The sequence below is a fragment of the Nyctereutes procyonoides genome, unplaced genomic scaffold (assembly GCF_905146905.1).
Source record: "Nyctereutes procyonoides isolate TBG_1078 unplaced genomic scaffold, NYPRO_anot_genome, whole genome shotgun sequence".
Lineage (NCBI taxonomy): Eukaryota > Metazoa > Chordata > Mammalia > Carnivora > Canidae > Nyctereutes > Nyctereutes procyonoides.
The window spans coordinates 59,847,542-59,871,967 of record NW_026575047.1 but is presented as its reverse complement, the minus strand read 5'-3'; the positions used below and the strand labels follow the sequence as shown (position 1 = coordinate 59,871,967).

Below are 24,426 nucleotides of genomic sequence, written 5' to 3'. Positions count from 1 at the left end.
AAATGGTAAAGGATGATAGCAAATTTCTTACAGAAAACAATGCACTCTAGAAGACAGTAGAGGACTGAAAGTCAAAAGAACTGTCAACTTAGACTTTTTACTCTGTGAAAATATTTTTTCAAGAATGAAGTTGATTTATTCAGACATACAAAAATTGAAAGAATTCAACACCTGCAGATCTGTACAACAAAAACGTTAAAGGAATTACTTCACACAGAAAGAAAATTGTATCAGATGGAATCAGGGTTCTATAGAACGAATGAGGAAATTGCTACATGAATTAGTATCATGACTTTCTCCTTATTGTATAAATACCTTTGAGAGATAATTGAATATGAGATAAATGAATTGAGACACATAGAAGTAAAATATATAGCAGTAATATAGAGGAACACAGCAGCAACACAGAGGTTTGTGGGGTAGGAAATAGAAATATGCTGTTGTGATGTTCTTATACATGATAAAGTACATGCCTTCAGACTAAACTGTAATGTATTATACACACCCTAAAATAAATATTAATATAATCTAACAAAAAGCTTTACCTGATATACCAACAAAGAAATTAAAGTGCAATCATAAAACATAATACTCTTAAAAAAGAAAAAATAGAGTGAGCAGATAGGACAAATAGGAAAAGATAATAGCAAGATGTAGATATAAAAAATATATTAACAATCACATCAAATGTAAGTGATTTAAACAGTCCAATTAAAAGGCTGAGGTTGTCAGAATGGGTATAAAAGCAAGCTCAAACATGCTGCCTGAACTAATTTAATTAGACACATCAATAGATTAAAAGTAAAAAGACAGGGACGCCTGGGTGGCTCAGCGGTTAAGCGTCTGCCTTCAGTCTAGGGCGTGATCCTGGAGGCCCGGGATTGAGTCCTGCATTGGGCTCCCTGCATGGAGCCTGCTTCTCCTTCTGCCTGTGTCTCTGCCTCTCTCTTTCTGTGTCTCTCATGAATAAATAAAATCTTAAAAAAAAAAAAAAGGTAAAAAGACAAAGATATATACCATGCTTAACACTAATCAAAAGAAAGCCAGTATGCTTGTATTAATATCATACAAAGTAGATTTCAGAGCAAAGAATATTGAGAGAGAGAATAAAAGGGGTCAGTTAGTATTGATGAAGTGATCAGTCATCAAGGAGACATAATAATCCTAAATGTTTACACAACCAATGATAGACCTTTTAAATACATGAAATTAAGCAAAATGATAGAGTTGTGGGGAGAAATAGACAAATCCACAGTAACAGTTGGAGATTTTCATACTCTTCCCTCAATAAGTGATCGAGCAAGTAGCTAGGAAATCTTTCAGAAGACTTCAACAACTCTATCAAGCAGCTTGATCTAACCACCATTTATAGAACACTTGATTTAGCAAAAGCACTTTCTTTTTAACTCCATATGGAATAACTGCCAATATAGACCATAATTTGGGCCAGAAAACAAATCACATACATCAAGAGTACTCAAGTCAGGGCAGCCTGGGTGGCTCAGCGGTTTAGCGCCGCCTTCAGCCCAGGGTGTGATCCTGGAGACCCGGGATCGAGTGCCATGTCAGGCTCCCTGCATGGAGCCTGCTTCTCTCTCTGCCTGTGTCTCTGTCTCTCTCTCCTCTCTGTTTCTCATGACTAAATAAATAAATAAAATCTTTAAAAAAATATATTAAAAAAAATGTACCACAAATTCTCAATAATGATTGTGGGAAAAAAAGAAGCTTGATTTCTCCCTTATAACTTCAAAGCACAGTTTACAAAAATACAGACGATTTATTGGAGAACAGAGCCTTTTCAACAAATGGTCTTGAACAATTGGATTACCATATAGTTAGCAATGAACTTCTTGCACCATAAAGAATGAACTCAAAATGACTCGTAGTCATAAATGTAAAACCTAAATCTAAAAACTTCTAGAAGAAAACATGAGAGAAAACCTTTGTGACTTAGGTCAGTTAAGGATTTTTAGATAGAACTCCAAAAACATGATCCAGTAAAGAAAAATTAGATAATTCGGATTTCATAAAAATGTGAACTTCAGGCGTTTGAAAGACACATTGAAAAGACATGCTACAGATTGGGAAAGCACTATTTGTAATCCTACATCTGGCTGAGATCTTATATTCAAGGTTATTATAAAGAACTTTGAAAACTCAAAACAAGTTTGTTATCAGTGCTTGCTACATTGTAGGCTAGTTGACATTCATAAAATAAAACTCCTTAAATGAAATGTTGATTTATAGTAAGGATGGGCAACATGTTTGGGTAAAGAGCCAGGTGTAACAAATATTTTAGGCCAGCCACATACAATCTTTGTTGTCTATGCTTCTTTCAGTTTTTGTTTTTGTTTTTGTTTTTTAACAACCCTTTAAAAAGGTAAAATTCATTCAAAGCTATTCGACCTTTCAAAAACAAGCCATGGGCCAGACTTGGCCCACATTTGGGCACTAGTCTCCTGGCATCTGATTTAGACTGAAAGTCTCTGCTTTCTAATGTTAGGGTGGCTGGTATAAAAGAAGACATTTAGGAAATTATGAAATTTTGAGTTCAGGTCTGAATGATTCTTTTTAATTAACAATTGATTTGAGAGGTGTACATTGAACAAATGAACAGCAAACAAAAAGCCTAGCATTTAATACTTTTAAAATATTTAAGAATAAGACTATTTCAGTTCTTTGGTGACCTTTTTTTGCAGTCCATGTGACCGCCCTCGAGTCATTGAGTCTCTGAGAGGAATTGAAGTGGTTGATGTTGCTGCTGGTGGAGCCCACAGTGCATGCGTCACTGCAGCAGGGGACCTCTATACTTGGGGCAAAGGCCGGTATGGCCGCCTCGGACACAGCGACAGTGAGGACCAGTTAAAGCCAAAGCTGGTGAGAAGGCACCTTGAGAAGATGCTCAGAGGCCTGGGGCAGTTCCTCATGCCCTCCCTGGTGAAAGTGGTGGGGGAGGCTGCTTGCCATTGTCATTATGTCATTATGATTTTTATAAGTCAAAAGTATTTTCTTTTATTTCCTTTTAGTTTTAGAGTTGATGTCCTTAGCCTCATTACTTTACAAATAGGTTTGTATTCAGTGGGTCATTTAAACAGGAGAGTATTTGAAATATCCTTTTATTTATACTTTATTTATATTATATATATATGTATGTTTATACTAATACAACTTGTCATCTAGTTAACTGCTTTGGCTTCTAGAAGGCCCACTGTATTTTGGGTGAGGCAGTGAATAAGACTTTTGGTGTGGTAAGGCTGGCTCACTGGGGATGCTGATGCCTGCCTCCTATAGTTTAGATTTATTTGGTTCAAACAGATGAATGTGTTTGGTTTCTTATCTTAGAGTATTATTAAATTTGCATACTCTTTGTAAAGGCTTAAAACAGGCCTCCCACACACAAAGAGTGTCAACAGCGCATTAGAGCCTTTCCTGGTGTGCCAGGGTGCCTTGGTTAAGTGTCCAACTCTTGATTTCGATTCAGGTCATAATCACAGGGTCATAAGATCAAGCCCCATATCAGGCTCTGTGCTTAGTGGGGAATCTGCTTGAGATTCTTTCTCTCCCTCTGCCATTCCCCCTGCTCTCAAGTACTCTCTTTTTCTCTCAAATAATTAAATAAATCTTTTTAAAAAAATAAGAAAAAAAAAGTCTTTCCTTAGGTAAACCTCCTTTCTACTGCAATCAGATAACCTTGATTCTTTTTCTCTGAAGGTGGAGGCACTGCAGGGCCACCGTGTGGTTGACGTTGCCTGTGGCAGTGGAGATGCCCAGACCCTCTGCCTCACTGATGATGACACTGTCTGGTCCTGGGGGGATGGGGACTATGGCAAGCTTGGCCGAGGAGGCAGTGATGGCTGTAAAGTACCCATGAAGGTATTTGTGTCTGCACAGTGGGAAAAAGGCACCTTTCACAATGATCCTGAGGTTCCAGGTCTGTCTGGGAGCTCCCTCTTGGCCCTTCCAGGAGCACGCAAGCTCACTGCCCCGTTCAGCTCTGCATGTTTCTCAGGAGTATTTTAACCTCATCTTTACCTTCTTTGCAGAAAATATAATGGGTATTTGAGTAAAAAGTGAGTGAAAAGCCCAAAGGTATTGAGGTATTTTAAGTCTTGGGAAATTTATGTAATTTAGTGAGACTTGGGGTTTTATGTAGTATGTAGACCTGTTTGAGGAAAAGGATAACAAGTTGTTCATGGTCTTTTCAATTTACAGAGTTTTGTAGCAGTGGATTTAATAGTACTTGCTGGAAGGGTTGCATCTAGCTTAGCCAGAAGCTGATTTAAATGGACACCCTGTGACAAGCCAAGAGATAAGGTTACAAGGCTGGGTTAGCGAATCAGATTGCTTTTCTCCATGTGACCTGCATGACTGAGCAATTTCTTAACTTTGTGAGACTGTCTTGCCCTTGTGAATGGGCAATTGGCAGAGATTAAATTCATTGATGTGTTTAGATCATGTGCTGACTAATGTGCTGCCTTCAGTGCATGAACACAACAGGGCCATTTAGCTGAGGTGCTTTGCTGTGGATTTGTTGTGTGTGTGCTGTGAAAGAAAACTAGAAACTGTTCTCTGCTTGGTGTTCAATCTTGTTAAGAATCTGGGCCTGTATGTGTGTGATAGAGATCTCCATGGTGCACAGGCAGCCCTGGAGGGCAGCATTCTACCAGAGACCCCCTCAGATTGGACAAGAGCCTAGGCTAGAACTGCATAGCTTTTCTTCCCAGAGCTATACTGTCCAGTACAGTAGCTGTTGGCCATATGTGGCTATTTAAGTTTAAATTTAATTCAGTTAAGAGTAGTTAAAGTTAAAATTTACTTCCGTGCTCACACTGGCCACCTTTCATGTGCTCAGGAGCTGTATGTGTCTAGTGGCTTCCTTATTGGGCATTGTGGGCACAGCACATTTCCATCACTGCAGAGAGTGGTTTTGGCTGGTGCTATGTGGAGCTAAAACCTGGTAGAGATGTCCCTGGAGGCACCCCTGTGCCTTGGGTGCTGCTGGAGAACCAGAAGCTCAGGGCTTCCTCCTTGGTCTTATCATCTCTTGTTCCTTTTCTCTTGCTGGTGTATGATATTTTAACCATGTTACAGGTTACTTAGGGTTTCCAAATTTATGAAAAAATTGGTGTGGAGTTTCTTACGCCAGGAAAGTTTAGACACAGGCTTTGCACTTTCAGGGGTTAGGATCTTGAGGAGATGGAGATCATTGCTGATGTGATTGTGACAGAGCTGAAGGTAAGGAGAGAACTAGGAGAATTGTTTGTTTTGATTAATTTAAATTTAAAATCAAATATGATTTTAAGTTTTAGAATGGATAATAGGATAATAGGACATAGCTTGCTGAGTGAGAAAAGGTGATGACTAGGTGAGTGTGAGCCCTAGTGAGGCCTGGATCCCCAAGTGTACAGGGGTAGAGGTGAGTTCCAGTATTGGCCTGACCAAGGTCATATTTAATTTAATTGATCTAGATAGAGAGATAGGGCTTGTCTAAAGGCCAGAGCCCTCGTCCTCTTGGCCAACTGTCCTCCCCATTAATTGCGGCTCCTCTCCTGTGGGCCTGTAGGTCTGAGAGGGCTGGAGGGCAGAAGAGAAGTACAGGACTTGCTGGAGAATGGGACCATCACACCACAAAGAGAAATGGAATTGGGAGGGTGGATTCTGGGGGGAAATGATCACAGACCTTCAACTGTAACATGTCCATTTGTAGTGCCACATGCTGAGTCTCATTATGCAGAGCGTGGGCTCTGGCCGAGTGCCGCATGTGTGCCTTCAGAGCCGGGCATTCCTGCTCCTCCTAAGAACACTTACTTGGTTAAGTGGAGTAGGATTTTTTTTTTTTTTTTTGGAGTAGGATTTTAAGTTGTATGAAATATTTGACCTGAGTAAGGGTTTTCAGAGTTCCTTATTAGATTCAGTTTAGTCTCTGTGTGTTTGCAGCAGTCAGCAAAAACCTTGATTCAGTCTAATTGAATCTTTTTCCTTTCTAGATTGATTCTCTTACAGGCCTTGGGGTGGTTAAAGTAGAATGTGGATCCCAGTTTTCTGTTGCCCTTACCAAATCTGGTGCTGTTTATACTTGGTATGTAAGATTCTGTTTGTTTAATTACACCAAACCCAGATTGCTAAAGTGAAGTTACATTAACTGACATTTCATAGATTGGGATGTAACTTCTGTAGCAGGCCTGTGTCCTGAAGTGTGGTGGTTAAGCTGAGGGGGGGTGGGCAGGGTGGTAAATGACAGGGCCTTGCACTCATAATTCTGTATTTCCTTCTGTGCAGGGGCAAAGGTGACTACCACAGGCTGGGCCATGGATCTGATGACCATGTTAGAAGACCTCGGCAGGTCCAGGGGTTGCAAGGAAAGAAAGTCATTGCTATTGCCACTGGCTCCCTGCACTGTGTATGCTGCACTGAGGACGGTAAGTGGCAGGCCCAACGTTGTAACACAGAGGCCTTTAAAATCCAGGAGGTCTGCTCAGGGATAATATATATAGTTGTAAGGAGTGGGGAGTAATTACATTATATCTGAGAATTTCTGTGATGAGTAGGGCTTTGGCTCTTGTCATCTTCAGCCCCTGGTGCTAATACTTGTGAGTGTGTTCTGTTTCACGGCTGAGCACAACAGAGTGGATAGAGCACATCTGATACTGCTGTCCTTACGAAGGGGTGCTTGCAAGGTGGCCCTCAGCTGGCCTCTGGGAACCTCCCTTCCCTAATTGATAAGAGGCCTTGCTGTGCCTAAACTGCACAGTGTGGTCTTTGGTGGAACCTAAGTATATGCCAGGCAGAAATGCCCATGTGACAGCCATAATGAAAACCCAAGTCTCTAATAAGCTTCCTTGGTAAATGGTACTTTATGTGTGTTGTCACAACTCATTGTTCAAGGAATTAAGCTTGTCCTGTGTAATTCCACTGGCATAGCATCATTGGAAGCTTGTACCTGCTTTCCTCTGGACTCCCCCCCCCCCACCCTGTGTGCCTTTTCCCTTTTCTTGATTTTTCTTCATGTCCTTTCACTGTTACTGTAGCTGAGTATGACTATATGCTGAGATCTGAGAGTTTACCCAATGAATCAGCAAACCTGAAGGTAGTCTTGAAGACCCCAGCACAATGGCAAAAGGAACTGTACAGATGGAATTAAGGTTGATAATCAGCTGACATTACAATATGGAAATTCTTCTGTGTTATTAGGTGGGCTGGTTTAATTACACAGACTTTTCACAGCAGAAATGGAGGCAGAGGAGTCAGAGAGATGAGGCAGGAGAGATTTTTCGAAGTGTGAAAGGTCTTGATCCACTGTTGTTGCTACAAAGATGGAGGAAAGGGACCCCATAATGTGGGTAGCCTCTGGAAGCTAGGAACAGCTGTCAGCTGCCAGCCCACAAGGAAACAGGACCACGGTCCTCCAAAGAATTTAATTCTTCCAACAGCCTGAATGAGCAAGGATATGGGTTCTCCCCTAGAGCATCCAGAAAGGATGCAGCCTTCTGATACCTAGTCGCTAGCCTAGTCAGACTCATGTTGGACTTCTGACCTACAGAACTGAAAGAACTGTAGTTGTGGCAATTTGTTATGGCAGTAACAAATTTTTTCCCCCTTTTAAATCCTTTGTTTTTTCCCTTTTAAATTTTTTCCCTTTTAAAGTTTTTTCCCTTTTAAATCCTTTGATGAATTATACAAATATGTACCCTTTAATTGTTTCATTGATGGAAGAGTTTCATAAATAGATAATCAATTTTAATGGCCTATTGTGGACTGACATTGTAGTTCTTAAGAACTTATAACCTAGGGATACCTGAGTGGCTCAGTGGTTGGGCATCTGCCCTTGGCTCAGGTCGTGATCCCAGGGTCCTGGGATGGAGTCCCATATTGGGCTCCCCACAAGGAGCCTGCTTCTCCCTCTGTCTATGTCTCTACCTATATCTTTGTGTCTTTCATGAATAAATAAAATCTTTAAAAAAAAGAACTTAGAACACATTTTTTATTTGCTTTATTTTTATTCTTTAAATTTTTGAAGCACATCACACAGAGAACAGTCGAAGTGCAGAACAAAGACCTTTTTTTGATCTGTGAGAGTCAGGTGCTGCCCATCACCCTGAACATTTTTTTTTTCCAAGATTTTATTTATTTATTCATGAGACACACACACACACACACAGAGAGAGAGAGAGAGAGAGAGAGGCAGAGACATAGGCAGAGGGAGAAGCAGGCTCCATGCAGGGAGTCTGATGTGGGACCCGATCCCGGGACTACAGGATCACGCCCCGGGCAGGCACTAAACCACTGAAACACTAAACCACTGAGCCACCCAGGGATCCCTCCCCTGAACATTTGAGTGTGTATTTCCTACAAACAGGGACACTACTAAACAATCTCGGGCAGCCCAGATGGCTCAGCGGTTTAGCGCCGCCTTCAGCCCAGGGCCTGATCCTGGAGATCCGGGATTGAGTCCCACATCAGGCTTCCTGCATGGAGCCTGCTTCTCCCTCTGCCTGTGTCTCTGCCTCTTTCTGTGTGTGTGTGTGTGTGTGTGTGTGTGTGTGTCTCATGAATAAGTTAAAAAACAAAACAAAACAAAAAAAACTTCCCAGCACAGCTGTCCATTTGGGAAATTCACATTGGTTATTATTGTACCTGATTATCATACCCATTCATATTACAACACAGGTTACATTTAGCTGAGACTTGTTCTTGTCTCCTCTACTCTGAGGCAATCCTTAGTTGTCTGAATATCATTCTTTGACACTCAGTCTTCCTAAGTTTTTTGGATTGTGAAATGTTTGAAGATTATAGGCTTGTTACTTTGTAGAACATCCCTCAATTTGAGTTTGTCTGATATCTCCTCAGTAGATTCAAGTTGCTCACCTTTGATCTTAATTCATGCTGTATTCTTCATTCTTAATTCATCAGGTGACATGCAGTTTCTTTTTGTCCCATTACCAGTGGTGGTAACTTCAATCACTTGATTAAGGTAGTGGCTGCCAGACTTTTCCACTATGAACATCCTTTGTGACTAATAAGTATTTGGGAGGATATTTCAAAATGTTTAAATATCCCTTTCTCATTGAATATTTTATTCTCATCAAATGTTTGTTTTTTCACTTACATCTATGTGGGACTCATGGTTTCCTACTTTATTTAATGGATTATATGTAATCTGTTACTGTTACTGACTTTGATGCTCAAATTGGCCTTATTAAACTAGTTTTATTTGTTGGTGTGTGCTCATCATTCATTGAATACGTCCTTGCTTTGTGGCACAATAAGACACCCTGTCGTCTTCTTGACTCCTCATGGCCCATGCCTAGCATTGACCATTTCCCCAAGGAGCCCTAATGTCTTTAGAGGAGAATGGTTTTAGAAGACAGAGCAGATTGATAGCTGTGCTCATTGCTTTTGGAATGTCAGTGCTCCCAGGCCTCCTCAGTGCACAGAGCCAGGGAATACATATGTAAAAAATATACAAATTTATATCTGTGTTATTTTTGTATTTATGTTATGTATATTGAATATCACACATTCGTACCAGGACCCCAGGTTCCAGTTCTGTACCATAGGGTTCATTCTAATTTTCTCTCTTTCCATACTTAGAACTCCTTTCTCTTTTGGTGAGAATCCTGAATTTCATTATCCTTAATGTAGTGATTCTCAGTCACTCTGCCTGCGTGTGACCAGTATCCCATCATTGCCTTAGCCCTCTCCCCTGAATGAATCCTCATCCATCTCGGGGTGTGACTGCCCACTCTGGGCTACCCCCACACATGGGGTACTGGTCTCTGTGCTTCAGCTAATTCTCCACACTGGGACCCCCCCCCCCATATATGGAGGTTTTTGTCACTTGTGGACTGTGATTTTCTGTATCCAGCTGTACATCTGCAGAGAAATTCTCCTTTTCTTCCTTGTGCTATGATACCTGTCCAGTGACTTTAGGATTGAACTGTCCAGAGTGGGAAGGGGCAGGACACAAGCACGCTGCCCTTGATCATGCAGACATCGCACTTTACAGAGTGCTTCGTGTGGCTGCATGGCTCCCTGAGGAGTCTTTGTGGATATGGCAGCTAACCTCATTTCTATTTTAGTCACTGAATGACCTTACCTTTAGAGCAGTTTTCTTAGTGGTGTTTCATGGTTGGGATATAGCATAGTACACTGAAAAACAGGATTCTCATCAATGATGATTTTCATGTTTAGGCTATAAATAACTATAGGAAGAACTATGTTTCCTTTAAAAAAAGAAGTTGTGTTTTTTAAAAAACTGATTTTTTCCCTCCATTCAACATAAAAAAATTAATTTGTCCAATTAAGGATATTACAATCTGTTTTACCATTACTTGTTCTGATTAAGAACTGCTGCAATGATATGCTTAGTCTTGTAAACACATGCTATTGGATTTTTAAGACCAGAGTCTTGTGCCTCTTGTCCAGCAGGGGCTATCAGGAGTTCTGAAAAGTGTGCTATGTCTTTGGATGCTGTGATTAGAGACATGTAGGTCACACATGAAGTTAACATTCAGACAGTTGGCCACCAACATCCCATTGAAGGGAGTGATGATTGTGATGGGAAAATGGTGGTGGTTGTGCATTCTTTAGTCCTAGTATACAAGTTCTTGTTCTAAATTCACTTTATTTAGGAGAAGTTTATACGTGGGGTGACAATGATGAGGGACAACTGGGAGATGGAACTACAAATGCTATCCAGAGGCCTCGATTGGTAGCTGCCCTTCAGGGTAAGAAGGTCAACCGCGTGGCCTGTGGCTCAGCACACACTCTTGCCTGGTCAACCAGCAAGCCTGCCAGCGCTGGAAAGCTTCCTGCACAGGTCAGTACTGGTTGGACCAGGTCGGCTAGGAGGTATACAAGTAGCGAGGAAGTCACTATCTGGGTATTGAATTATGCATGTAAGCCACACTCACACTTCATTTTCCATTATGTATTTACAGAGGTGTTCCACTGAAAATAATTCAGGTTCATAATATGAAAAACAGTACTTTTAAGAACCTTAATATTCACTGTAACCAACATCCCATATATGTCAATGTGTCACTTTCATTCTAAATCTTATAAACTATACAACACCATTCTGACAGTACAAGCTGCACACATTCCTTAGTAAATATATTTCTGTAGGCTAATTTTTTTTAGCATTTTTCTTGATTTACACTGCCTGACTCAAGCAGTCAGACTAGCCAGAATATCATTCTAAAAACAATGAGGGTTTTTAACACCAGACTCAGAAGTCACGATGCTTTTCTGTTTTCAGAATTCATCTATAAACTATGGCTTATTTGTGCATTTGGCATCTAAACTGACTTAATGCAATCTTAACGTTTCAGGTTCCCATGGAATACAATTACTTGCAGGAAATCCCCATAATAGCATTGAGGAATCGGCTGCTGCTGCTACATCACATCTCAGAGCTCTTCTGCCCCTGTATCCCCATGTTCGACCTGGAGGGCTCTCTAGATGAAACTGGACTTGGGCCTTCTGTGGGATTTGACACTCTACGAGGAATTCTGATATCCCAGGGAAAGGTAGCAATCTTTGCTGTAGGCAAAACTAGTATTTTCAGTAGATTTTAATCCAACAAAAATCCCCAAACTGGGAATATGTAGAATATAGCTTATTCAGCAGATGTTCATTGAGCATCATGCCAGGCTGTGTTCTGGGTGCTCAGACTACAATGAAAAACAGACAAAAATATCTTCTCTTTTAGAGCTTACATTAAAAATTAATAGTGTGGTACAGCATTTTCCCCAAAAGGGTGGGGTGGTTTGCAGAACTAAACCTTCTTGGCAATATTCTCTGCCTGGCTAGCCTTGAGACATTATGGCAAATCCCCACTGGCAGTAGGAAGGAAGAATGAGCTAACTTCTTCCCCAGGGATGTGCAGCAGAGGGTGCCAGATATTCTAGATTATTTAGATGAAACTTCAGTACCACGCAGGATATGTAGAGATTCCTTGTCAAAGGATAATTTAACAGGCTGTGAATAGAATCACAAATGAGGACATCTAAAAATCAACAAATTTTGACTCATCGACATTTGTAATTGAGCTTTCTAGAAATAGGATGCCGGATACAGGAATTAAGTTTCTGGCAAGCAGATTGATGGGATTTTCTGAAAGAACCATTGTGTCATAGGGGAAATATCTGTGCCAAATAAAAAAGCATAGAGATCAGATTTGAGAACTCCTGATAAGTTTATGATTCTGAGACTTATTTTGTGACCTAATTTGTTATCATTGATTATGGTCTTTTTTAATTTTTATTTTATTATTATTTAAGATTTATTTATTAGAGAGAGTACTCACACATGCACAAGTGGGAGAAGGAGCAGAGGGAGTGAATCTCAAGCAGACTCCATGCTGAGCACGGACCAGGACTTGGGGCTTGATCCCATGGCCCATGAGATCATGATCTGAGCCGAAGAGTTGGATGCTATACTGACTGAGCCCAAGAGCCCCATATGGTGTTTTTTCATGATAATAAAATCTACATGTTTTGGAGTCCTGTCCAAAGCAGATTTTTTTCCCCACTCGGGATTGGCTTTGTTTGCACTTAGCTGAAGGGGACTAGTATACACATTTTATTTTCATGTGTAGTTTAGAGACCAGTTGACATTGATAAGGACTGTGGTAATGGTAACATCTCTATGATGATGGAGAACGGGAAGAAATTGTGTGTAGGTAACACTGATATGAAACTTTACTCCAGACATATTTTAATAATAAAAAAATACTGAAGTATTTAATAATAAAAAGTAAAAATAAAAGTAATAAAAAGTTTTACCATGTTTTTAATCTGTTTGAATAAAGGTGATAATAGGCCACTAGGGGAAGAGGCCTTCCCTCATAGGGAGAAAACCAAGCAAGGGGCAGGATGTGTCCCACATAGACTGCATGAGTGCTCTGCAGGCTGTGAGTACGGGGGCAGGACAGCAGGAGTCTAGCAGATACCCTCAGTGGCAGGGAATGTGTAATTGGCCTCTGTTCTGGTCCTGGGTGGGAAAGGATCACATTGTTGGAAAATTTGGGGAGTGGGTGTTGTTTGTGACCATGGAGATTTATTACCAGGATGCTATTCAGAGCACAGACGCAAGAGAGTGCCATAGAAGAGCCAGTCTGGGTAGCGCCATTCAGAGAAAAGAAATGCATATTCCTGTGGAGGAGAAATTGCCCTTGGCTCTGGGCTGAGCAGTTAGTAAAGCAGAGGTTGTCATGGTAGGTGGAGGGCCAGAGTAGCTGGTAGGTATTATATAAGGTTACATGGTGACGGACGGGTACACCTCTGTGAGCCCCTTTGTGCCGAGATGGGTTCGCCTCTGTGGGCTGCTTGCCTCTATGATACCCTCACTAAATCTTCTGTACTTCTGAGGCCACCTCCTTGGGCTGTTTAGGACTCGTACCCTTTCTGCTTTCAGAGGTTGGAGTTCTGAGCTGGGAGAGGGGCCTAGACCCTGTTGCAGGTACCTTGTACTCCCCCAGCCACCCTGTCTCTGGACAAGGGTAAGGTCATCCACTTGGCAGAGACCTGCGACTCCCACTGACCCTACCTCCTTTGAATCTCTTGAGTCCCCTTCCCTACTCCTGTCCTCACTGTTGCTGCCTGTGTCCTACTCCATATGAGCATGGCAGGCCTGCCTCTACCTGGGTGACAGTGGGCCCCACTCTCTTTTCTTGCTGTCTTGCCTTGGGTATTCCAGGTTTCTTTCAGTATATTGAACCTATATATATTCCTCCTTCATTGGTCTCCCCATCCTCACCCCAAGCCTGGCTTGACCTACAGGACTCCCTGGCCCTGCTGCTGTTTTGTGGTTTTGTTAGAACTGTGACACTGAGGGATAGTGTTTAATGTTACTCTTGCCACTCATGCTGTTGTAGTCTGGGAGCCCTTGGTTTTTTAGTCAATCTTGTGGGCCTGACCTGAGTCCTAAGACCAGATGTGTGCCAGACTCTGGCCTTTCTCATTCTGTCTCCAGAGTGTGGTGGGCTACTCTTGCCTCCAGACTGTGAGTAGATAGCACTGGGTGAGTCTCTGCATAAGTTTGTGCATGGGTTCAAGGCCATGCCCCTGACACCACCTCACAATTCAAAAAAGAGTTTGTAATTACTGTTCTTAAGAAAATTTGACTTTTAGGAAAGGATATTTAAAACAAAACGATGACATGGTTTATCTATGCAGTAATAATATTTCCTATATCAGATTCTAAATTTTGTGTGTCATGTTTTAGGAGGCAGCTTTCCGAAAAGTGGTACAAGCAACTATGGTGCGAGATCGCCAGCATGGTCCTGTGGTAGAGTTGAACCGGATTCAGGTAACAGTAGAAATGGTTCTGAGTCTGACACTTCTCAGATGGGGTGGTTTCATTGGGAGTCATGGCCCCTGTAGCCTGGGAGAAGAGCAAACTTTCTCGTGCCCTTGCTTTAGAGAGCAAGATGCCACCTATCTGTGATATTCTGTGGTGTTGAGGGTTCCAATTGGGAATATAAATTGTTTTCTGTATAACAGAAGAAAGAAAGACTTATTTCAGATAATCCAGAAGTATGCATATGGATAAGCAATGAGGGAAAGTAAAAAGGACCATATTTCTACTATGTAGTGATAATGACTGCTGACATTTGGAGGTGTGTTTGTTATAACTGAAACTGGATGCCTCTCTTTTGTAATGTGCTGTTTCTTCCCCTTCTTACATTGTAAGCACCTCTTCTTGCCTTACAGTGGGACTGCTTGATTATTTTTACTGACCAGCTATCCCATGTTTTCTTAGTTTTCTGTTAGATTTCTGCAGGAGGCTGGAAGTCTGTGCCCTTTTCTGGGATATAGAGCAAGGCTTCTCAGCACAGCCCCAACCCAAATATGTCTTCAGTTGCCCTCTTTGTATTAGGTTCTGAGAAGCAGGGCCAGTAGAGTTGCTCCATACCTCAAATTGTCCATGAGGGCAGTTTCCCATTCCCACCAGCCTCATACCTGTTCTGGCTCCGATAGCTTTCTTTGCCCACTTAATAGACCAGAATCACTAATACTGTTCTCTAGGACTGGAGGAATGAAAAGTAGGCCATTTCTGAATTAATACTACTGCCAAGTATAGATAAGCTTACCGTTTAAAAAATGAATTAAAAAGAAGAGAAGGGCAGCCCAGGTGGCTCAACGGTTTAGCGCCGCCTTCAGCCCAGGGCATGATCTTGGAGACCCAGGATCGAGTCCCACGTCAGGCTCCCTGCATGGAGCTTGCTTCTCCCTCTGCCTGTGTCTCTGCCTCTCTCTCTCTCTCTCTGTGTATTCTCATGAAGAAATAAATAAAATCTTAAAAAAAAAAAAACGAGAATTTGAGCACTGATGATGATATTGTGTGCACTTGACATTTAACATGCAAATGAATGCCCCCAGCTCTTGGAACAGAAACAGAGTTAGGAAGAACAAATTCTTTGTTGCTTTATATTAACACATGATTTTTACCCTGATGTTGGTTATATGATTAGATGTTTCTCCAGAGTTGTTCTTGGGGGCATTTTGGATTAAGACACAACATCTTGTCATTTGTTGGAGAACACATGTGACCACACTGAAGGAAGTAGTCTCTTCACTGACGTCAGACTCTTTAATGCTAAGCTTGAAGTCAGTCAGCCCATTCTACAAACAAATGCGCTGTTTAATTAGGTTTATAAAAAGGATTTTATTTCCCCACCTTGGGGGATCATTTTTATTTACTCTACATTACTAGGTATTAAACACTGAAGTTTGTAAGTGAGGAAAGCTCAACTAACACAGATGGTTGGGCATTCCTAGGATCACATGCCTGCCTCAACCACATACAGGTGCCTAGTCAGGGCCAGCAGCCAGATATGGGTCTTCATATCTAGGGCTTTTGGCATCATTGAGCTTGGTGACCTGGAACCCAGGTTAGGCATGCCTTTTCTGTCTTGATCTCATCTCAGATTTTGTACTCATCGTGTTTGGATACCTCTTTTCCTTCTCGTCTTTATGTTCCAGCATAGCACCTTGTGTTACAAAAATGTTCAGTACGTGTTTGAAAAAATAGAATGGATAAAAGGATAAATTCATATTAGCATTTTTAAAAGGCACATAAACAACCTTCAGTGCAGCATGCCATGGCTGCTCCAGTTTACCCAGTGGCCCTCTGCTACCAGAGCTAAGTCCTCTTCAGTTCAGATTTCATATTTCCCTCCTAAAGGCAGAAAGATCTTCCACAAAGTTGGACATAGAATTGGCTTTTTTTTTTAATAAAAAATAGAATACAGGGTGAGAGTGGGAGGTATTCCATGAATCCAAGTTGAATTCAAGATACCAGTTGATCCAGAAAAGTGTGTCAGCTTCCCCATGGCCACAGGTTGTTTCGGGCATCCGCTTTCTTCCATAGGGATGCCATTGTAGATATTTTCATACCATCTGTGCAAAGTGTTCTAGAGACACTAAAACATAGACATGTTCCTGGAGGTTTTTCTTTGTTTGATTATGATTTGGTTTATAACAGAATCTGAAAATCATTGTACATAAATTTTTTTAATTTAAAATTTATTGCAGAATTATTGAGCATGTTCATTTCTGAAAATTTGGAAAATTCAGATTAAAGGCAGTTAAAATGATCTATATTCCTACTATCCGGAAGTAGCCACAGGTACACAGGTTCCTGTCTTTGGGGAGTCAGTTATGTTCTCATAGCCATTTAAATCCTTCGGAAGGATTAAGAACATCAGTCTCTGTTAATTGGTATTGAAATGGAGATGATGTGACAGTGAGAAGCTGGATCTGCGTCTTGTTTCTTATGGGTGGACACATCGGTCTTCCTTTCTTTAGCTTAGTTTCCCCCAGGGATATTCAGTACCTTAAAGAACTAGAGGTTTAATTTAAATCACATTGGTGAACATACAGTCAAAACGTGTGGCACAAACAACATTTCATTCCATAGGAAACTATTGTCATTATTCATAAATCTTGTTCATGATTATTTGTGTGTAAGAATTAGCTATTTAAACTCACCCTAGAATTTACTAAGAAGTTAAGGATTGTGGGACGCTTGGGGGGCTCAGTGGTTGAGTGCCTGCCTTCAGCCCAGGGTGTGATCCTGGAGTCTCAGGATTAAGTCCCACATCGGGCTCCCTGCATGGAGCCTGCTTCTCTTTGTGTGTCTCTGCCTATCTTTCTCTGTGTCTCTCATGAATAAATAAATAAAATCTTTAAAGAAAAAAAAAGGATTGTGAGAGTTCAGCTGCAGGAGACAACAGAAAAGTACATTATTATGAACATTTTTTCCTTTAACTTTTCAGTTTGCCATTATTTTAGACTGAGCTTCTCAGGTTATTCTGAAGCACTGTATAGCCTACAAAACTGTAGGGTTACTGAGTCCATACCAGGTGAGGGCCTTGAGGGTTCTTTGATCTGTTTGAAAATCTTAGCTTAGGATGAAAAATATAGGTAGGAAAAGTGATTGTACTTGGGGGAGATGCAGTGACCACAAGGGTTGGAGTAGGATACATGCAGATGAGTAAGGAGAGTGAGGAAGTTCTGTTCTGGCTGAGATGGTGTTTCCAGGTTTGGTCTCAGCCATTTGGTTTGAAGCTCAGAGTGCTGATAGTCTGTGAAGGAGGGCTACTTTTGGAGTTCCTGGCATCTTATTCATGGAGGCCAAGGCAGTATGTTAAAGTGATTGGCTATGGTTAAAGTTATGAAGTGCGGGGATGAATCATATTGTAGTTACCACATGGGCTGCCACTACACTGTGAATGGCCAGCTGAGGTCTGTGATTTCTTGAGGGAATATTTACTTAAACACAACCAGACTTAAGGGGTGCTGTGCTGTGGCAACATGCTGCATGCATTCAGGTGAGCAGGGGCCATACCTCCTATGATTATAGCAGAGTTTCCATTGGCACAGCTGTTCAGCAGGCATCCTGTGTATGAGTCCCGAGCAGATAAACATACGGTGTCAAGGAGGGGAAAAGAATGTGAGACCAGTCTTTGAGGTTCTCAGAGGGTTTGTGTTCCAGAAGTGAGGGACATGACGTGCCTCAAGGGAGGCGTCATAGAGAAATGAGGCTTAGCCTAGAAGCTCTTCAATCTTGTACAGGTGTTACCTGTGGGTTTTGCTTTGTTCTGTTGAGAGATTGCAGCGGCATCTGAATGCTGCTGTCTGTGGGCTCCTCTCATGACAGCTCTTCAGGTCCAGCAGCCTGTGCTAGCTGGACTTCTACCCTGGTGACCAGGGTAGAATAAAGGGTAACAAAGGGTGAGTGGCTATAGGGCTTATTGTTGCCATTGCCATTGGTGTCCCAGGACTGGTTACCTGTGGAAGATAGTTAGCTGTGTGCTTTCTTCCACTGCAGCTGTTTCATATTTATTTCTTTTCTCCTCTCTAGGTCAAACGTTCAAGGAGTAAAGGTGGCCTCGCAGGGCCTGATGGGACCAAGTCTGTCTTTGGGCAGATGTGTGCTAAGATGAGCTCATTTAGTCCTGACAGCCTCCTCCTCCCTCACCGGGTCTGGAAAGTCAAGTTTGTGGGTGAGAACTTGTATGCACTCATGGGCCTGTGATCCTGAGGGTTGGCAGTCTGAGCCCATAGAGTAGTGCAGTGGGCATTAGAGGGAGAGCTGAAAAGTCCATCTAGCTGCACCCTGCAGGGCTTTGCTGGCATGACTATGAGTTGCTGACTCTTCCTTCCCTCAAGGTGAATCTGTGGATGACTGTGGCGGTGGCTATAGTGAGTCCATAGCCGAGATCTGTGAAGAACTGCAGAATGGACTCACTCCGCTTCTGATTGTGACGCCCAATGGGAGAGATGAGTCAGGGGCCAACCGAGACTGCTACCTGTTCAGCCCGGCTGCCAGGGCACCTGTGCACACCAACATGTTCCGCTTTCTGGGTGGGCTTTCTTGCGTGGTCATGATGCCTCAGTTATGTGGCTGTGTGTGCCCACTTAACTTAATGTCTATTCTGTCTTGAGAATAACAGATATTTTGAGTATTTGGTTTTAGGTTTTCAGTGTGCAGCCACAGGGACATGCCAAGACTAACCATCAGTGAGCAGCTGGGTGGTAAGGGCCAGAAAGTATCTTTGGCACTCAGAAGATCTGAAATACCGTGTTTCTGCAGTTTAAATGTATCTGAAACTTGAGATCAGACCTGAGGGGGTTTTGGTAGTTGGTCAGTTTCTCCCTCCTGTTCCATAAATATCTGTGCTGGGTGCTCCTTTGCCTCTCCAGGTACTGTACCCACCTTGCTTAAGAAACTCCATCTGTTTGTTTTGCCTTGATCTTATCTCAGATTGGGGAATCTCAGGAATGGGCATTGGTCTCTCTGTGGCCTTATACCTATTGGTAGGAAGAGGAGAAGTTAAAAACTAGGCCCATAGGAACAAAAGGAAACAAAGAATTTAGAATAGGACAAAATGTTTTGAGGATGGACCTGTCTCCATGAATTTGAATAGCACTGGTTTAGAGGCCCAGTGTAGAGCTAGTGTCTGGTGTTGATGTTTTATCATTGATTTCAAGTATCTCCTGTTACTTGTGCCTTGAATGAACAGGTGTGTTACTGGGCATTGCTATCCGGACTGGGAGTCCCCTGAGCCTCAACCTGGCCGAGCCTGTCTGGAAGCAGCTGGCTGGGATGAGCCTTACCATTGCAGACCTCAGCGAGGTAACCACCAGGAAACGCAGGGATGGGGAAGTGTGACACTTAGACTACTTCCCAGTAGCAAAGAAGATCTGTGGATATAAGGCCAGTTTGCTTCTACAACTTGATAGACCATCTATTTTGTGGTGTTTTGCAAATTGAAATCTTGTTAGATAAGAGAGTTCACCAGTTTTCCTATGGAGGAGCAGAGCTTGCGAGTGGCTGGGTGGTGGCTTGGTTTTCACGTGGAGAGACTTGACTGGTTGACCACACCCAGCATCTTCCCTGTGGCCATCCTCCCTTGGTACCATGATTGTAGGATGGGATTTGTCTCCAACCAGTGGCTGTGAGGACTTCCTTGAATTATAGGCTTTTTTCTCAGCTCCTCCCTAGGTGAAGTACCTTCTCACTGCTGGTCTCTTTTATTTCCTGGCATATATAATGAATGCACCAATAGCCTTAAGGTATGCTCAGTGCAGACTGATGTCCCCTTATGGCTGAACATCTCAAGTGTGAACTGCAGTCAGAGGTGTGGTAAGGACCCTGACAATATACGGACTCCCTTTTTTCCCTTAAAAGGTTGATAAAGATTTTATCCCTGGACTCATGTACATCCGTGACAATGAAGCCACATCAGAGGAGTTTGAGGCCATGAGCCTGCCCTTTACTGTGCCAAGTGCAAGTGGCCAGGACATCCAGCTGAGCTCCAAGTACACACACATCACCCTGGACAACCGTGCAGAGTATGTCCGGCTGGCAATAAACTACAGGTATGTGGTCATCTGCCCTCCATTGTTTTGATTCAGTAAATAACAAAAATAGGAAATAGTTTGCTTGGATGGCTGCATTTTTCAGAAATACCTTACAGTAAAATGCTGATGGACTTAGTTCCAATCACTACTGATCTGTAGTCATCAAAGCTTATCTTGTAATCCGATTCAGAGTAGTCATTCTTGCCTGAGATTCCTAGCTCTGACTAGAAAACCAAGGTAGATAGAATTGTCCTGTTTTGGGAGCTGTCCCGGCAGAAGTCATAAGACCTGTGGGTGCCCCTCTGTGGTCTGAGCTCTCTTGGGCAGCACTGTGTTACCTGCCTGGCCCTCACACCAGCGAGCTGCATGGTTGCTGTGTGGCAGGTCAGCAGCACCACCAACATAGCTTCTGCTACTCATTGCTGCTTCCACCGACATTACAGGTCCATACAGTGGACCTTGTTCTCCAGAAGCACCTGGCCAGGTGTTGTGGTGAGACTGCACATTGGGTGGACTTTGCTTGCTGAGTTCTGGTTGTGGGTGGTCCCAGCAAGTGTGCTGTGCTGTCCCTCTGTGTTCATTTCTGCCTTGTGCCCTAACTCTCCTGTCATGAGGGCCCTAAATGCAGTATCTGCTTCCAGAGGGTTCTTACTGTGGGTGCTGTGGAGCCTGGTTCTCTGATGATGCACATCTAATTCTGGCTCCCTCCTAGGTATGCAATAAGTATTAAGAATTGTGGGATGCCTGGGTGGCTCAGTGGTTTAGCGCCTGCCTTTGGCCCAGGGTGTGATCATGGAGTCCTGGGGTCAAGTCCCACATGGGGCTTCCCGTGGGAAGTCTGCTTCCCTTTCTCTCTCTCTCTCTCTCTCTCTCTCTCTCTCTCTCTCTCTCTCGAATAAATAAATAAAATCTTTAAAAAAAAAATTGTGTCTTGGAAGCTGTATGTAGTTTTGAAGATTATATTCTATGTACCAGTATAGGTAAACTTAGTGGGTGAGAAGTTTCGTGATGCCATCTTTATAAGATACATGCTGTGATCATTTGTGTGTAAGGCTTGGTATGAGCAGGACAAGATCTACGTTACCAAAGATAGAAATGTAAAGTGAGTTTTTTCTTTCAGACTCCATGAATTTGATGAGCAGGTGGCTGCTGTTCGGGAGGGAATGGCCCGAGTTGTGCCTGTCCCCCTTCTTTCTCTGTTTACCGGATATGAATTGGAGACAATGGTATGCCCCTGAGTGCTACTGCCCTGGACTGCCTTTTGCAGATTAAGCCACCAAATCAGTGCCACTAATTAATTTCTTGGTTAAATCTTGCACTTAATTTACATCTGAAATATGCTCATGCCTGTTAAGTGAAAACATGTTTGAAAAGTGGATGTTTCCTGCTTGCCTCCTCCCTCCCTCGAAACCCCCCATCCTGGACCAGAGTGGGACACAGGGTCAGGTAACACGTCCACCTGAACACATGGAACCTGTCCTCGCAGTCATCCACTCTGGCTCTCACCCACATCCTGCCCCAAACAGTCCTTGGTAGAAAGAATGATTGACTGTACGGAATTAAAAAGTCAAAAATGTCAGCCGGCTTTGACAGTGTGCCCTCCTGCAGGTGTGTGGGAGCCCGGATATCCCCCTGCATCTCTTAAAGTCAGTGGCAACATACAAAGGGATCGAGCCTTCTGCATCCCTGATCCAGTGGTTCTGGGAGGTGATGGAGTCCTTCTCAAACACAGAGCGTTCCCTCTTCCTTCGCTTTGTGTGGGGCCGGACGAGATTGCCTAGGACCATCGCCGACTTCCGGGGCAGAGACTTTGTCATCCAGGTGCGATTGTGGGGGCATGCTCCTTGCACATGATCTTGCAGCAGATTGGAAATTGGGACGCTTGTGTTAGGTGGTTTTTCCTTCTTCCTGGAAATAATAAAAAGCACGCCCAACTTTGATTTGATTGCTCAAGATTTTATATTTATAGATCTTAGGTCTCACTTTCTACTTCTGGAAAATTAATCCGGCCACCACCAAAAGATACTGCTATTATGTCAGCGTATTTGAGATTTTGCACACACGTGTCATTTAAAGCATATATTTGATTCTCTGGTGAAATTAGGTAAATTAAGTAATATTGCTTACTGAGAAAAATAAGAGCACCCATCTGATTGAGAACAAGAGTTTTGCTTTGAGTTCTAACTCTGGTCCAATGGTCAGAAACAGGCTTGGTTTATCTGTTGAGTCATGGGGTGAAGTGTCTCAACCTCCCTCTCCCTCCTCTATCCTGAGGCATCATGTGTGACTTTCCAGGTAGCAATACTGTGGCAATGGAGGACTTCCTTGGAGGGGCAGATTGGGGTGGAGAGTCCATTCTCCCTGCATGCTTGAACATATTTAGGAATGGGCTCCTTCCTGAGCACAGCCTGACTTCAATCTCTGACTGGGGTTGCAATAGTGGTCGTTTGTCAGATCTTTGAGAGCAACATGTAGGTTTTCTCTCCAAAAGTAGGTAATTCCTGGGTTTCGTCCACAATTCTTGTTGGCTTCATAGTGTCTTACCTGTAGTAGTTGAAAAGGGGCTAGTGGGTTCAAGAATTCCCCATGTGAGTGTGTGCTGAGCCTGCATCCTCTGCCTGCCTTGTGCCAGGCCCTGTTCACAGCACTGATTTATCAAAAGTAATTGCCACTGTAACCAACTGCTATTTTTGACTATAAGTCCTAGGAATTACTGAGTTGCTCCTTTTAATTTATAAAATTGGCTAGAGTATTTGTTTTCTGATACTTTGTTATTCTTAGTCAAATACGGTTTTTGTGAGAATCAAGAATCTAATGAACTTGATAAAATAGATCACAGCTTTACCTGTCCTTATACATAGTCTCTGATTATTTAACATTTTTTCATTAATAGGTATTGGATAAATACAACCCTCCTGACCACTTCCTTCCTGAGTCCTACACTTGCTTCTTTTTGCTGAAGTTGCCTAGGTACTCCTGTAAGCAGGTACTGGAAGAGAAACTGAAATATGCCATCCACTTTTGCAAATCGATAGACACAGATGATTATGCTCGCATAGCCCTTACGGGAGAACCAGCTGCTGATGATAGCAGTGATGACTCAGAGAATGAGGATGTGGATTCATTTGCTTCAGACTCTACGCAGGATTATTTAACAGGACACTGAGATGGAGAAATGCCATTCATCAAGTCACCAGGAGACTAAGCAAGGAGGCAGAGTACTGCAGTTTAGACTGCAGGAGGTAGTATGTTTAATGAGAAATATTAGGTCTCTAAAATGCATGGGGGTGGGCAGGGAGACTGATCACTCATGATTGAACCATGAATGGAATAATGATTGGAAAATCAGCCTTCATGTGGGGCACTATGTGGACACTAACATTTATTTTTGAGACTTAAAAGGGTCTTCTCACCCATAAAATGCTGCATTACATGTAGGACTTCTGTGTTTACTACAGTATGTAAATGTTTATATAAATACTGAATTGCAGCATTCCCAAAGTGAATAAAAAGCCTTTTTACTTGTGGGTGCAATAGGTTGTGTCTTTTTTCTTTTTTCTTCTTTCCAAGTGTTGTGCATTGTGTTGATTGTACATTGGAAATACTGTGTAATGATTAAATCGTATTATAAATATTTCGATTAATATTACCCTGAATTTGTTTATTAAAAGTTTTTTGAACATTAAATGATCAGTATTACTTGAATGCATCCATAGGTTATTTTAACCAAACCAAAACTGAAACAAAAAGCCATTGGTCTCCCTCTTCTCCCCAGGTGCACATTTTAACATATATGGTATGTAACTTGAATTGAGGCCTTTCTGTGAGCAGTATCTATCATAGAAAGTGTACTATATATAATGTTTATGTTCTGTATATCCCTAAATTTTAAATCCCTATGAATAAAACATCTGTCATAAAATTGTAAGCTGAATTTTCTTACCTGGTTAGATTAGCACTGGTGGATGTGCTACAGCCAAAAAATAGTCCTCGATAAGGCATCAGTTAAAGACGTTCCAATCTAGTGCAGACTTTTTTTTTTAAGATTTTA

The 24,426-nt window shown here is 42.3% G+C and overlaps 1 protein-coding gene across 4 annotated transcripts in view; it reads left to right on the top strand.

Moving 5' to 3' along the window:
- Window positions 1-24,062, top strand: part of HERC2 (HECT and RLD domain containing E3 ubiquitin protein ligase 2) — a 235,293-nt gene extending 211,231 nt beyond the window's left edge. For all 4 annotated transcript variants that reach the window (XM_055326875.1, XM_055326874.1, XM_055326876.1 and 1 more), the window contains 14 exons: window positions 2,700-2,877; window positions 3,712-3,873; window positions 5,988-6,079; window positions 6,280-6,419; window positions 10,632-10,819; window positions 11,334-11,531; window positions 14,230-14,313; window positions 18,373-18,514; window positions 18,681-18,875; window positions 19,535-19,647; window positions 20,203-20,393; window positions 21,496-21,601; window positions 21,984-22,196; window positions 23,269-24,062. In XM_055326875.1, the coding sequence (XP_055182850.1) occupies window positions 2,700-2,877; window positions 3,712-3,873; window positions 5,988-6,079; window positions 6,280-6,419; window positions 10,632-10,819; window positions 11,334-11,531; window positions 14,230-14,313; window positions 18,373-18,514; window positions 18,681-18,875; window positions 19,535-19,647; window positions 20,203-20,393; window positions 21,496-21,601; window positions 21,984-22,196; window positions 23,269-23,541 (2,275 nt within the window). In that variant the 3' untranslated portion in view covers window positions 23,542-24,062. The remainder of the gene's footprint in view (window positions 1-2,699; window positions 2,878-3,711; window positions 3,874-5,987; window positions 6,080-6,279; window positions 6,420-10,631; window positions 10,820-11,333; window positions 11,532-14,229; window positions 14,314-18,372; window positions 18,515-18,680; window positions 18,876-19,534; window positions 19,648-20,202; window positions 20,394-21,495; window positions 21,602-21,983; window positions 22,197-23,268) is intronic.
- Window positions 24,063-24,426: the final 364 nt, after the last annotated feature.